General features: G+C 41.2%; 1 protein-coding gene across 9 annotated transcripts in view; it reads left to right on the top strand.

Moving 5' to 3' along the window:
* IQSEC1 (IQ motif and Sec7 domain ArfGEF 1) overlaps nt 1-15,098 on the top strand; it is a 355,322-nt gene that overhangs the window by 195,801 nt on the left and 144,423 nt on the right. Inside the window, exon 1 of one of the 9 annotated variants that reach the window (XM_087743587.1) lies at nt 4,725-5,405. The exons of the other annotated variants lie outside the window; for them this stretch is intronic. Within the exon in view, the coding sequence (XP_087599713.1) occupies nt 5,329-5,405 (77 nt within the window). The 5' untranslated portion in view covers nt 4,725-5,328. Of the gene's footprint in view, nt 1-4,724; nt 5,406-15,098 lie in introns of those variants that run through there. 9 annotated transcript variants of the gene reach the window in all.

Below are 15,098 nucleotides of genomic sequence, written 5' to 3'. Positions count from 1 at the left end.
ACTCTTCTAGTTCTCACCTGCTCTGGAACATTGTAATCCAGACTTCTGATTCTGTTAAATTTCAGTTGTATGTAGATTCCCCACCAGACAGATCCATTTGTTTCCCCTGGATTTATTCAGACTGCACTTGGATTCTGTATGTTCAATTTGAAAGTTACACAGTTGTGAGATCAGAGAAAAGCCCAGTGCTGTAAAGAGTAAGGGCTGATGTGAAAAATTTGCTTGCCCATTATAAAGAGAAAAGTCTGTACAAATTGGCATGCTTATATGTACATACATGCATATATGTATGTATGTTTTGTTCTGCACAATTTCTTTCATAGTCTGCACAGTATTTGTTCTGGATATTTTAAGTTGGACTCTGTCAGCTTTCAGCTGGTATCTGCAAATATTTTGTTTCCTAATACCTAAATCTTAATGTGGGCCTTCTGGAGTGTTGTATTACCAGACCTGTTTCAAATCATCCAGAAATTTAAATATTTAAGCTTTGCAGATATTCGTGGCATATTTGTTGTCTTCTGTAACAAATTGATCAACTAGTGTTTTTATGAGATTAGAGAACAGACATGCAGAGAAGATATTCAGCATTAAGAGAACAGCAAATTTGTTACTATTCTACTGCATGAAATTTTGGCCGCTTAGAGGCTTAACCAAAAATGAAGGCTAGTATCAAATGATGATTAATATTCTTCTGTGGGGGAGTGCATAAATCTGAGACCTGTTTGAAGCAGAATAACTTTGTTTTGAGTTGCTGGAGCGTTTCTAAGCAGCAGAGCTTCACTTTGAGTAAGGGGGGGCGGGGGAGGGAGGAGAAAGAAAGCTTGATTTTTTTTTTGTCCCTGATTCTCTAGGCATCTCTGTGGAGCACGTCACCAGCATTCCTGGGTGTCACAACAGCACAGCAGAGCCTGAGAGCTCTGCATGAACACAGCTCTTCCATTTTCCCTGATAGGGAAGGGATACTTGCTGTGAAGTGGTACCCAGAAATGCGTAAGAGAGCCAGGAAGAGAGATCTGGTTTGCCAGAGCCTTTAACATGAAAGTCTTCCTTGTTCTTTGTATGAGCAACCTAGGAAATTTTCACACCGACTTGGATGTGGAGACTGTTTGATTTCCATTATCAAGAAAGGGACGTAATGTACAGGAGCTTTGTGTGCTGTTGTGTTCTGCGAGCACGGAGGCCTTTAAGCCTCCCAGGAACTAGTTCAGCATCCATTCGGTTGCACAAAACCTTGTTTTGTATACCTCATATGTATTCCTTGTATGATCCCTACTTGTTAATGTGGTGTGCACAGGGAATGTCATGGAATTAGTATGGGAATCACGGTGTCTTGATTTCATGATATTCTTGAGCTCCACAATGTATGAATCGCTAGCATGAAGTTTGTGTGGCGATTGAAGTATTTCGCCCTGGAATCACGGAAGACTCATGGAATACAATTCTCTTACTGCAGGCTTACAATTTCTGTACTACATGTAAGTAGGTGGATACACTGTTTTTCTGGGCAAGTGAATTAATTTTCAGGAATGTTCCTAGCGTATCACACTATAAGGGTGTAAATACGTAAATAAGAGTAGTTTAATGTATGTATTTTATGAAGGGTTAAAGATGTATCTAGGCAAGTCAATTTTCCTGATTGCCCCAGCCCCAACATTTGAAATCAGTATACTGGTAATGCTAGCAGGCACAGACTTCATGCTGGGGTTATTTTATACAACACTCTCCCACATCAGTGGGTTGTTTTACTTCAGCCTCAGAGCTCCATGGATTGACAAGACAACCATCCTTAAAGGAGGCGTTGTACTGTTTGATTTTCACTTTGCCCTTTCTTTTAGTAGCTGTTTTTGAAGGACTTGTCAGAGGCTTCAGTACCTTGCTGCCAGAGCTGCCTCTGCATAGCAAAACTCTAAATGACTATAGAAATTTTCAGTGAACTGCTCACTTACGGTACCAGTGCTGAAGCTGCAGCACACCAAAAATTCCTACTTTTATTAGGCCTGGGAATTCTAAGTCAAAGGTTTTCGTAAATGCCTTTCTGAAAGAACTAGTTTTATATCCAGGGTGAGCGTGAGATGAAGCTTAATTTTCTTTGTTGTTTTCCTCTGGAAGACAAGTAAAAATGAAGAACATGTTGAGAGCATGGTGCTTTTCACTTGCAAAAGTCCTAATTAGCATTTTCTCGGCATGCAGTGCAGTATAATCAGCATTGGTTGCTGTCAGTGTCAAATTCATGCGTACATAGCTTCTACTCACTGAAAGTCCAGTATTTAGAAGTAAGTAATTAAGGTGACAAATAGCTGTTGTTTTTTTTTTTTTTTCCTGGAAATGGTATGATGGAGAGAAAGAAATTGCTTTGCAATATGAACAGTGAAAGGATAAGTTTTCAGAAAAGTCTCATTTCAGGATGAAATCTTTGGATGGTGTCTCTTGAGCTTAATTGTCAATTGTCTCAGTATGGCTTTCCCCTTCTCCTCCCTTGATCCTGAGAATAGCTGTTCTTGGTAGGGGGCGAAGCATTCCGTGCTTCTTTTTTTCTTTTTTCTTTTTTCTCTTTTTTTTTTTTTAAAAAAAAAAAAAAAGGAATCTCAGGAAATTCAGGCAGAAGAATGTTCCAATAGGGAAAACTAAAGCATAAATTTGTTTTGCTATCTGTTTGTTCTTGGAAATAAAGGGAAAAAGGTTTCCATGTTATCCTCTGGGCAGTATACCATAGCCTTTGTAATGGACCAGCCCAGCGCAAGCCAAGAGGCAGCACCAGGGAGACTGAGGAAGGCTGGGGCTTGCCAGGAGGCACGGGATCTCAAGGGCCTTTTGCTCGGTTGCTCTTTAGATAACACTGTCCCTGGAAAACAGGGGCTGATATTAGGGATGAAAAGCTGGGATGGAAGATTTTGATATGAAAATCTAAATATCCTTAGCATGATGGCATCACTGTCTTGAAAATTGCTAAGCTAATGAAGCCCAAGGGAATATGAGGTCAGGAAGAAAAACAGGCTTGAACTTTCACAGTATTTAATATTGTAAAGGGACTTTCTTCTCAAAAGCAAGCAATAGTGTTTTCTTAGGAATCACTGCAACAGTACCAGCTCTGATGCTGGTCTGAAAGAAATCACAGTGAGTAAATGCAGGCATCACAGGCAATTGATTATTTTGAAGACAGTCCTTAAAAGAAATTATTTTTTAAAAGGCCCAAATCAAATGCACATCACATTTGTGCTTTTTCATGCAAGCTGCTTTTCTCATGATCTGTTCGTTTCCACCACTCACCGTATACTGTGCAATGTATTTTTAGGGAAATACCGGACAAAGCGTGACATGAACATTTTTGAATATTGTCTAGGCATAATCTGCCTATTTCTTTACTTCACTAAAGAAACTGCCAGTTCTTCCTCAAATATATTTACAATTTCATCTCAAGTAAACTTACACAAACCAGTTTTCTAAGAAGCTGCAAGGCACTTATGTAACTGAACAGTGACAATGAGTAAAACCAGAAACCAAAAGGATCCCTAAATATAGCTTATTATCCAAGCACTTGGGGAACTAGATACGTCTACACGGAAAAGAGCCTCAAGCTTTAGGGGTTTGGGGGTTTTTTCATATTTTTTAAACACTGTTTTTTGGTTTTTGGTTTAATTAAAAAAAAAAACCCACCTGTCCAAGTGCCAGAATCTTTGCTTTTAAGTATTTCTTCAGATTCTGATTTTGGTTTTGCTGTTATGTCTGTTGAACTTTTAAGCTCCTATACCTTTTTGATACTATTGCAAGCTATATCCTAAATGTTTATTATCAGTGATTTTCAAAACCTCAACAGAATGAGAAATACCCAAATCGTAGTTTCTGGAATAGTAAGCAGCAAATTGGACATAAGTATCGGTCAGTCTCCACTAGCACACTTGTCATTTAACGACAACAACAAAAACTTTTTAAAAAAGCGGATAAATTGCTATTGATGTCTTCCGTTGTGCCAGTAATGGTTCCTACAAAATAGCAGTTCTGTGCTATTATCTCTTGCTCAGAGTATCCTGCGAGACTGGGAGAGCTCCTTAGAAGTAAGCGTGCCTGTTGGTGTAGAGAGGAAGGAATAAGGGGGGGAGGGGAGGTGGTAGAATTGGGCCAATGTCTTTCATAAAAGATAGAGATTAAATTTGGACTCCTGTCTTTTCAGAACAAGAGCAATCTGCTTTTATCATGTCTAGCCAGAGGTTTTAAATAGCAAGCGCTGCTAATTTCGAAATTTCCGTTGAAGCGGCTCACAGCTAATTGCGCTGCGCTCCCTGCGGACCGCAAATGGCTTTGGGCTCGCTCTGTAGCTCGGCGCGGCTGAGCCGGCTCCCCCGGCCCGGCTCCCCCGGCCCGCCGCCGGGGCAGGCGGCACGGCCGCAGCGCGGCCCGCAGCGCCCTTCCTCCCCGCGGGCGGCGGCGGGCGGGGCCCGGGGCGGCCCCGCTGCGTCCCCGCTGCCCCGGCAACGCCGGCAGCCGCCGGGCGGCCCCGCTGCGCGCCATGTGGCCCGGGTGATTAGCTTTTCTGCGCGCAGACCGAGCGGGCGAAGTGTGTTGGGAATACGATAAGCATAATTTGGTGGGTGAGCGGGGAGGGTCTGCACTGCTGCCTGCCTTCCCCCCCCGCCCCCCTTCTTTTTTTTTCCCTCCCCTGTCATAAGGAGCCCACAGTTTTCATAGGTGCTGGCAGACAATGGAGCTGATGTGATTTACACAGGAGGAGCTGATTAACAGAGTTGTGTGCTGCTCTATTTAAAAAAAAAAAAATAGAAAAAGGAGAAAAGCCTGCAGTTCCCATGTGATGGGATCATAGCACTGCTGTGATTATAGGGCAGTTGTTGTCAGATCTGATTGAGATAATTGCTTGAATTTTCCGAAGTTCTGTGAGCTTTAAGGATGGTTTCCAAAGGTCCTTCCAAAACTGTAACTGGAATTTATACACGTTGTTTGACCAGAGGGCTTTTAAAATGGCCTAAAATAGCCAAAAGGAGAAGTGGGATTTCTGTGTAATAACAGTTATCCCGGCAGTATTGGGGACTGTTGGAAAGATAAACTGCAATCAGGATCAAAGAGCGATACAAAGAATTTCTATCCTTTGTGAGACTGCCTCTTTGTATTAAAGTAGGATACTGTAACTGTGCAGGTGCTGTGCCATGTGCATGACTAGCTGCATGTATTGGTAGCAATTAGAAACACTTATGCTGCAGCAATAAGGATCGGAGTGTGTTGGACTGGATTTGAGTCATTCAAATCATAACAAAAAGAAGTCTTGTGTTGTTAAAACCTAGCTGCAGACTACAGTTGCTGCAGTAGAAGTATTTGAAAATGCTGAAGTTAAAGGCCTTCTGCTTGGATTACTGGCAGTTTTTATGTCTCCAGCCTCTTCACGGTTTCTATAAAAGGTAAGAAAACATTAACTCTGAAATGCTTTTCAGAACAGGGTGGCTGCACATGATGCCACCAGTGCTTTTATTTGCTATTCTACTCTATTGCTGAAAGGCAAAATCCAGGGGAAAAGGGAGTGGTAGAGAATTAATGAGAACTTGTGACAAAGATTGTAAAGCTGCTTTTTTATTGCATTGAGTATCAACTACTTTTGTCTCTGTGCATGCAGATGTGAAAGGTGATGATGCTGTTTGGTTTTAACGTTTACTTCAGTCACATCATCTCAGCTAAGACTCAATTAGTACTTTTTCTTCCCTGATATTTTATCCTTAGGCGTAGTAGCTTGTGTTGTGTAGTGTACAGACTGTGTAGTGTACAGACTGTAAATAGCACTAGGAGATTAATTGAAATGTCACAGAAATTTATGTAATGCAGAGAAGATCCTTTTTTCCCAGAGATATTTAGTAATATAATAGTTCATCTTTCATCTCCCTCCCAGCACAAAGTGCACATCACAGTCATTCAGAGCAATGGGCACTTCACTTAAGCAGGTCTGACATACAGCTTAAATGATTGATGGTGAACAGTGATCATAAAGAATAGGACTGGGTGTCAGATGCACTGAGCTTGCCTATTTAATGGAACAGCAAAATAAGCAATTCCATTTAACATGTCCCTGAACTTACCCTGATGCTTTTTAATCTAAAGTTCTGTTTTCTTGCTCTTGATTTACACTACTAAGCAGAGGGAATTATACGTATTTGAATTTTCTGGGGGAAAAGCGGGCATCACTTCATTGTTAACAAAAGCCATGCAATTCTTTAAAATAGGATTCTGTTCTTGTTATGTACACTTCCTGGTCTGACTACCTATTGTCAGCCTACAGAAAGTGCTTTGTACTAAATGCTAATTGCAGTTGAATTTTTCATGCAGTGACTGAAGGCTGGAAAAGGGAACTGTTCCAATCTTTTTCAAGGTTTAAGGGGTGCCCCGCACTTTCTGGCATTGAGTAATATAGGACCCTCATCTGTGACCATTGGCTTGTGAAGTTTCAAAAGATAGCTTTATTCTCCTCTCCTTGCAGCTTTTCACAGATTTCATTTCTAAGCCAAAAAATTTCCAACCTATTCCCAGCCCATTGTAATGCCTTCCTTGCTGAGAAACCATATAAAATAACAGAAATGTAGCCAGACTGTTTTGATACAAATAAATGCAACTAAACTAAAGTTTTCTGTCTTGGATTCCTGGCGAAATCCCAGCTTTGTTGCAGATGAATGACTGTAGAGTTATTCTACATCTCCTAATGGAAACCTCTGCAATAGCTAAGGACTGTCCATTTATTTCCTTCCAGATGGTTAATTTATTTGTCATCAAAACCTAGATGTACTTGAGCCCTCCTCCTGGAGTGTGCTTGTATGAACAGAAGTAAAAAGAGGACTTAAGCACTTAAATATCAGATAGAAGCACTTTGCTCTCATCGTTTTGAGAAAAAGAAAATTGAAGTTGCAACTTACGTTTTAAACAAAATAATTTCTTGATTAAAGCACAGTGACAAACAAGCGTGAAAAGCAAATGGTCCAGAGTAACAAACCTAAATACAAGGAAGTTCATATTAAAAAGGAAGAAAAGCTTTCTTGAGACTTACTTTCAATTACTTTTTATTAGTAATTGTAGATTGTTTAAAATGCTCTTGGAAAAGAGCCAAGGGGCTGTGGGGAAGAGTTTTGCCTGTGCCTAGATGTATATATTTCTTATTTTTATGTATAAAATGGGACTTGACTAACATTTCCATTACACAGGCCTTACTACATGAATTTTTAGTATTAGCGTTAGGGTTATTGCCTGCCCCTTCTTATACCTTGATGGCGTGGGGGAAGATGTGTCAGAGAATGTCGGCAGGAGCACAGTTCAGACATCCCTGTGTGACATTCCCTCATGCCACCACTATTACCTGGTGACCAGCCATGGCTTCAGGTGAAGAGGTGCAGTAACAAGTCGTGGGGGAAGCAGTACCAAACCCCTAAGCCTTCCCCACGTACAGGTAGTGCTATGACAGCAGATGAGTTTTCAGAGCAGACATAGGGATGCTGTGGAATAGCTGCCCACCTCCCTGTTAAGCCCTGTGTTCCTGATTCTGTGGGGTGACTCAGAGACTCATTGCTTGGCCACGAGAGCTCTGCTCATCGCTCCTCGTGCGCTGCCCCTCCCCAGCAGTGCTTAGCAAGCCGTACATGACAAGAACTGTGACTATTCTCTTTCCTTTCATGGATTGTCTGAGCAGAGCATGTCTTTTATTTTAAGTTGCAGTCAGTGCTCAAAACTGTGGTAAATGTTTCTTGTTGCTTCAGAAGCTCTGTGGCTTGCTGTTCTACGTTCAGAAATCAAGCTGTGTTTTTCAGCTTTTGTTACTCAGGGAAGTCTTGTGGGATCATGTCTGTTGGCTGACCTGGACAATTCTGATTTATGGTATAATTTTGTCTTGCACTGGGAGCCACTTGCATGGAACTGTACATTTCAATAAATGTGTTCACTGCTTGCGCTGGTGGTGCGATAGAGCACACGCCCAACGCGGACACCCTGCGCATACAGGGCTGAGTGGCAGGATAGGGCTGGCACGCTGTGTTGCCGTTTGGGAAGCGTACTTCTTTCTCAAACTCTTGAGAGCAAGATTACACTAAGAGGCTCAGGTAGGCTGTGCTGGTGGCCTGGCCCGGCTGCCCAGAGCTGTGGGGCTGGCAGCAAGATTGGAGGACAGGGCAAATGAGCCAGTCCCCCTCCCTGCTGGTACTTGTAGTGCCAGTTGGGGCACTGCAAGAAAATAGTGATTCTGGATGATGGGACAGAGTCAAACTAGGACAGTTTTTGCCTTCTGAGGTGCTAGTTTTCACATGTATTCAGGTATACAAAGTAAAAAAAAACTTTACGAAACTCTTCATAGAAAGCTGTGCATGTGACATTCCTAAAGGAAAGCCCAGCTAAGGCGGACACCTGACCTGGAGTAGAGGGCTTCTGTAGAGTTTGCAGTCCTTTGTGAGAATTGATTCAGTGAGGTATATTTCCTCAACAGAGTACAGGAAAGGGGGAAATAGGACAAAATAAACCAACTACACTTTTAGTCCATTTCTTAAATTTGGCAGCACCTTCAGTAGCCAGGACTTTGCCCATCACATGCATATGCACAAAACAAAGTCACTGCAAGATAATGATCCTGATGTCTGCAAGAATGTGTATATAAACTAAGATCCTGCTTTTATGCAAGTCGCAGCAGATTGTATACAGCAAACTGGGGGCACTGGGGTAGAAGCCAGGTCCCAAAAATGTTTGGTGATTCATTAATCTATGAAAATCAAATGTCAACTCTCTGTTGCCATTAACACTGAGTGCATTTTGGTCACTGCTATATAACCCCTCACGTGGTGCAAGTGCTTGGTTTTCAGTATCCTTTGAATACAAATACTAAAAGTGTAGAGATGTATTTCTATAACAGATTAAAGTGTAAGATGAGCAAATCACCGTAGGGTTTCTGTGGGATTTTGAGGATGAATGTCTCATGCTTTACTCAATGGATTATTATAAAATCATGTGACTTCAGGTTTAGCATGTGAAAGTGAAGATTTTCTTGAGCCAGTGGGTGCATCGTGCTGTGCTTCTGCCAGCTGGTGTGTAATAGCCCAAGCGAGAAATTGTTACCATTAGCATTACATTAAAGATAAAAATATAAGGTGGGAAAATTTGTGACTGGCAGTGAAGGTGACTCTTATCTGTAGTTTGGGAGAGATTTTTCCTCCCAGAATGTCTTCTTTCTTCTTGCTAAGATACTAGTATTTTAAAAGACATAAAGAAAGTGCCAAGTTTGTAAAGGCTACTTTACTGGAATCCAGTTGCTTGACAAAACAGTTTTAAAATTATTGCTTCTTACTTCTCATTTTTCTTTCATCAGTTTGGTCTCTCTAAAGGAGGCGTGAGTCTCTTACCGAACAATTAGGGCCATTTCTAACAAGCATCTGCTTCCAGCCACCCCAATGGAATAAGATAAGTGAGAGATAACTGGTTTTTTGAAGCAGGGATTAGTTGAAATTGTTTCTGCTACTCTTCAGCTAGGACTAGCAATTCCTACACTGTGATTCAGGGTAGATTGAATCATGTGCTTAAGCCCATCTCTGGGCAAGAATAGGTCTATATTTTGTTGTATATTCAGTCCCATTAGGATGTTTTAGTGATGATTATAAATGAAAATGCTTTCATGAATTTGCTTGGTAGGAGCAGTTTATTGCTGCCATCCTAGAATATCACAAAGTAACTGGATGTCAGAAGCTACTTAAAACCACTCTAATATTGCACTCTGCGGGGCACCTGCAGCTTTCTGCTTATCCTCTTTCCCACTCTGTTATCCAAGACAAATTTGTAGCATTTGAAGCCATTAAAAGAATTGCCAGCCTTAATTTAGATGCAGTTTCAAAGACAGCACATGTGCTTTAAATGATCTATGTCAGATTGTCCTCTAGGTTAACTCTTTGTTAAAAAGAATGTGCTTTGATGATCTTTGTTCCTCATTTCTGGTGTTAACAGCATGGTCTCTGCTTCTAGGAGTATGTGAGGTAGGTGCAGATGTGCCAGATAACATGCTTGCCAACAGGCACAGAACAGTACTGCTGTTTCCTTTAAGTAAAATGCAGCATAAAAAAGATGTGAAGAACTCAATGGCCATGTGCTACTATATAGTTAAAGGAATGCTATTGTTAATTCCATTATTTAAAAACAGATTTAATAAAGGGAAAAAAGTTATAGGTAGCGCGTGTTATATACAATACTATAATCCTGTATTCCTGGAAACAATAGCTGTATACTAGTTACAAATCTCAGTAACAGTGAGCAGGGGGAAAAAAATCCTTAGGTTCTAGTTCATGAGAGCAGGGAACTTCTTTTACATCACTGTCGATAAGTAGGCCGGTTGGTTTGCTTTTCTTCTTGCAGTCATTTAAATTATGAGCTCCTTTGCAATGTCTTGAACAAAACAATAGCAAAGTGGGTGGGAAAAATTACTGAAGCTTTGTCTTGAACTTGCGTTTAGAGTTCACCATATATGTTGTTAGAAACAAGTAGTTTGCTTTCACTTGACAGTGACTTCATCCAGAGCAGGGCTGAGTCATATGCCTATAGTACAGCACTCTCTCTGGAGGTTCATGTTGGCAACGTTTATGCAATTGCAGAGCAGCTGAGAGCATAAAATTCTCCTCCTTATCCCCCAAAATCCCCCATCCTCTTGAAGTACAGCCTGCAAACAGTACAGATTGCAATATTCCCACGTTCAGCATAAAAATGATTGAGAGGAAGCCCTCAAATAAATGTACGAAGTAGCAAAATGCCTTAAAAGCAGAGGAGTTGTCTACACTCAGGGAATTAAAGTGATTTCAGGTTGAGAAATTTAAATTAAAATACCCAAAATACCTGTTGATCTGGTTGAAGCCTTCACTGTAATGTAATTAATGCTACTTTGTATCTAAGAGAGTCTTTGTGCAAGTGTTCAAAATGCATTGTTCGTATGCCTTAAATTCATACTTCTGGTTTGTCTTAACTTTCCAGGGTGCTCTTCCTTCCTACCTGGTGGACAAACATCTTGCAGGATCCCTGAACTGTCCATCCCCTGATTTCTCCAAGGGGGGGTGTGGGACTTAAGCGTTGCTGAGCAAAAATCCTGCACAAATAGATAGGGCTGTATGATGTCTCTCCCCTTACTACTCCTGTAACTGATAAACTGGGTTTCAGACTGGAGACAGCTCTTTGTGTATATGCCTTTCTTTTTTCTGCTCTCTGCAATCTCCAGTAAGTCCAGTCTCTAGGCGTTCTGAAACCTTCCTTTTCTTCACCCCCTTCCTTTTCACCCAGGAACCATCTGTGAGTCCTCAGGTTCTCCGTTCTTCACACTTGTGTAGATGTTAACCTTCCACAAACAGAGCTTCAAAGATTCACGTTAGGATTTTGCAGAACGGTGGTATCTGTGCTGGGGCTCTCACAGATGCGTAGCTGGTGGTGCCTGCCCTTTAACTGCACCCCTAGAGAGCACATTGTTTGTCAGGCTTTTCTTTCCCTATCTGGTCTCTACTGTATTTAGATGCAACTGATGGGCAGACCCTAGAGCAGTCACATTTTAATTGTGTGTTTGGCTATGTGCCCTGCAGAGGGGGATTGGAAGCTTTCTGAGTTTCCTTTGATAGTCTTCCAAGATTTAAGTCACAGAAAAGGGAGTCTGGGAGCACAGAAGAGACCTGAAGACATACGAGGAGTCTGTCAGAAGCTGCAGCTGGAAGGGTGCTGGAGGGGCCTCTTCGAAGCAACACTAACTTGCCAGCTCGTTGGGGATGAGAGGGGATGTCCTTTATCAAAATGCTAAAATCATGCTGACTTTGTTCCGTAGGACCGGTGTGTGGATGTCACTGCTGTAAACTCCTAGGAAACATTGTATTTTGCATACTCTTAGGAATGTTTGTGAAAAATCAGAAGAGGAAGTTTTAAAAGGGAAGGAAAGAAAATACAGTGAAGGCTAAGGAAAAAATGTGTGGTGCAAATACTTAATTTAAACCCCTTCTCCCATCTGCTAACAATGTTCACTTGTTACAAGTTGAAGGTTTAAAGGTACCCTGAATTGTCTAAAAAGCCAGAATACTTTTCAATCTAAAAATTTAAACCCCATCTATTCGTAAGACTCCTTTCACTCCTTAATGGGTAATAGCTGTTGTATAAAGGGAATGCTACCTAAGTTAAAAATAGGTCTGGAACTCTCATGACAACCAAAAGCATGCTAGCTCTAACATTCACATTGTCCTTTTGTCAAATGGCCTATTAATATAATCTACATAATAATAGAAATGCTGTTAAATTCTAGTTTGTGATCATTTTGTCCTGGTAGAAACTTCAGGAAAACAAGCAAATTCCCTTCTGCACTCTTGAGGGCTGCAGTATATTTGTTTCCCACTTCATAGGAATGTTATACTAACCTAATTTAGGATAAGCCTATGCGCAGTTAAAGTAGTAAGATTATCTTAGCTGCAAATGTGTCATGTGTAAAGTGATGCATGCATCCGGGGCACATGACTTTATCAAAAAGCAAATCAGATAAGGTGTCCTGGGTGCTCAGTTTCTCTGAGCCACTTCATAGGAACTTCTGTGACAGGGGCTTGACACTCTCAGCTCCTCTCCCTGGCTGTACCAGCACAGCACTCTGCTTATCGCACAGGCTTTCATGCAAAATATGAATGAATCTCAGGAGCGGGGAGAATAATAGAATGTGAGATTCCAAATTAAGTGCTGCCTTTCTATCATGCCTTTAAATATCATTTAAAAGTAATACACCACCTACAACTTGTAAAGGAACCTTAGCTCTAGCATTTTGAAATACTTAGAATGATTTATGTCCCTGTAATATCTTTGCCGGCAGCAGCTGTGTTTCCAGTGTAAAAAATAGAAAGTAGATTAAAATCCTCCAGTTCTTTTCTGTTCATTACCTCCCTATCCTCCCCCACAACATTTTTTTTTCTTTTTTTTTTTTTTTAAAGAATCCTTAAGTACTCTCCATCACATAGTGGGCTAGTAGTTGCTCTGGGTTCTCCTAGCAATCAAAACCATGGGGAGAATCCCATTATTGTTATTAAAATGTGTGGTATGGAAGTGCACAAGTTGAGGGCTCCGACAAACAACTTTTGGTGAATTTTGTTCCAGCATTTTTGAGATATTGATTCTTCCAATTGTTTTTACTCCCCTGCAACAGCTCACTGCTGCTGTGTACAGTCAGCAAAACAAAAAAAAAAAAGTGTGTCTGTCTCAGCTGTTTCAGGTTGTCTTGATGCAAACTCACCTGCATCAGCAGTTTCAGCCAGTGCTCCAGACTGCAGATCAGAGCAGCTGAGCAGCAGACAGTCCTTTATGCTGACTCTGCAATAGGCAGCAATAACCTGTCAGCAAGGCCGGGATAGCTCAGAGCGGATGCATCTTCAGCTGCCTCAACTATTTGCTCAGTTCTCATAAGCCACTTGAGAGTGCTGGTATCATAATATCATCTTCAAATTAGTGATCGTGGCTGTTCGAACTAAAGATTTCTTTCTAAAAAAAAGATGCAAAATGTTTTACAAAGTTGAGAGTTGCTTTTGCTGCTTTACAGACAGTGAAATGCAGCTCCATGAGACCTGGTCTGTCCACTCAATGTAGAAATGTGGAAATAAAGTGGGGGAAAACCTAAGAACAGTGTGACCTTCTGATGCAGAGGGCAGCACTTCATGATTGTGCTGATTAATACATCCACTGAAAATAAAATAGTCACTTGGTGTCCTAGAGAGACATACTGATGCTGGGTTTGGAAAAGCCTGTGTACTGAAGTGAGAAGAAATTTTGGAAGGAGGCAGGACTTCTCCATGCATCTTCCTGTTGCAAGCTGGCAGGACGAAGACGGCCTGTAATACATGAACCATTAGCAGGACACTGTTGTGGGCCCAGACACAGCGGTGCTGACATGCCTACTGAGAATGAGAGTTGTGCTGTAGATGCTTGCAAGCAGAGTATGTTTAATAAGGATTTCCAGGGAGTATAATGGGAGGAAAAAAAAATTGGCAAACTAAGTATATGTGTTTGGGGAGTCCTGCCTCATACAGAGCATGGTCCCAGGCACAGTGGGACTGGGTGGATGCAATGATGTCCTGTGAAATGGAATCTGTTGTTTTATTTCAAGGGGAAGAGATAACTGAAGTTTTCATTGCCACACCCAAAGAGGAATAATAAACCAGCCAGGCAGCAACTGTCTCCAAACATCCCTTGTTACCAGCCTGCAGTCTCTGCATTGGCTGGGATTTCTTAGCCAAACGTGTGAGTGTGGGAGAAGGTTGTCACTGGAATCATTACAATAGATTATGATTGATGTACAAAATGGAAAATCTGTGTCAAAGACAGACATGATGCCAAATGGCCCCTGCAGTGCTGGGGCTCATCTTGACTTGTCATACAGTGAAAGCAAACAAGGCTTCAAAAAAGTGAAGTCATTTGATATGCTAATCTGTGCCTTGTTTCAGGCATAGTAATGTCACTGGGAACAAAGGAGAAGACAGTAAACAGCTAAGACAAAAGGGACTTACTGTCTTACTGCTGCTGGAAAAGTTCCTCTATTCTTGAATAAGATTTTTCTTAATAGTAAGAAATAGTTGATCAGTCAGTGTCCTCTTTGATATCTGTTCTGTTACCTCCTTGGTAATCATATTACAAAGGAGCCGTTTTTAGAAAAGGCAGCCCATCATGAGAGACAGAATTAGCTGTAGGTTTGGATTAATCACCAGTTCTTCACATCTGTGTATGCCCAGAAATCATCAGCTATCAGCTGATGCGATTAGCACCCACGCTTGGTCAAATCTAGCATTGTTCTCCCTGCCCTCCTGAAGCTTTACAGGATGCTCTTAGGTTTAAGCATACCCTTCCAATATAATTTCAAGGAGCATATCACAGCAATCTGTTCTTCACATTTGCATCAGAATAAATAGCATTTATTTACATCCGAGATTTAATAATAGAACTGAAATACTAGAGTCATATTAACTCATTATGTGATTTGCATAGTATTCAGCATTTTCTGGATGTATATTATTTTGTCTTTCCAGGTTGTCTGTCAGTTCTATATTCCAAAATTGGACCTGCCATTCCCTGCAAAATTAATGCTTGCTTAGCGGAGTGCT

Source organism: Nipponia nippon, unplaced genomic scaffold (assembly GCF_047370975.1).
Source record: "Nipponia nippon isolate SJK-2023a ecotype South Korea unplaced genomic scaffold, ASM4737097v1 scaffold_9, whole genome shotgun sequence".
NCBI classification, from domain to species: domain Eukaryota; kingdom Metazoa; phylum Chordata; class Aves; order Pelecaniformes; family Threskiornithidae; genus Nipponia; species Nipponia nippon.
This window is presented reverse-complemented; position numbering and strand designations above follow the sequence as displayed.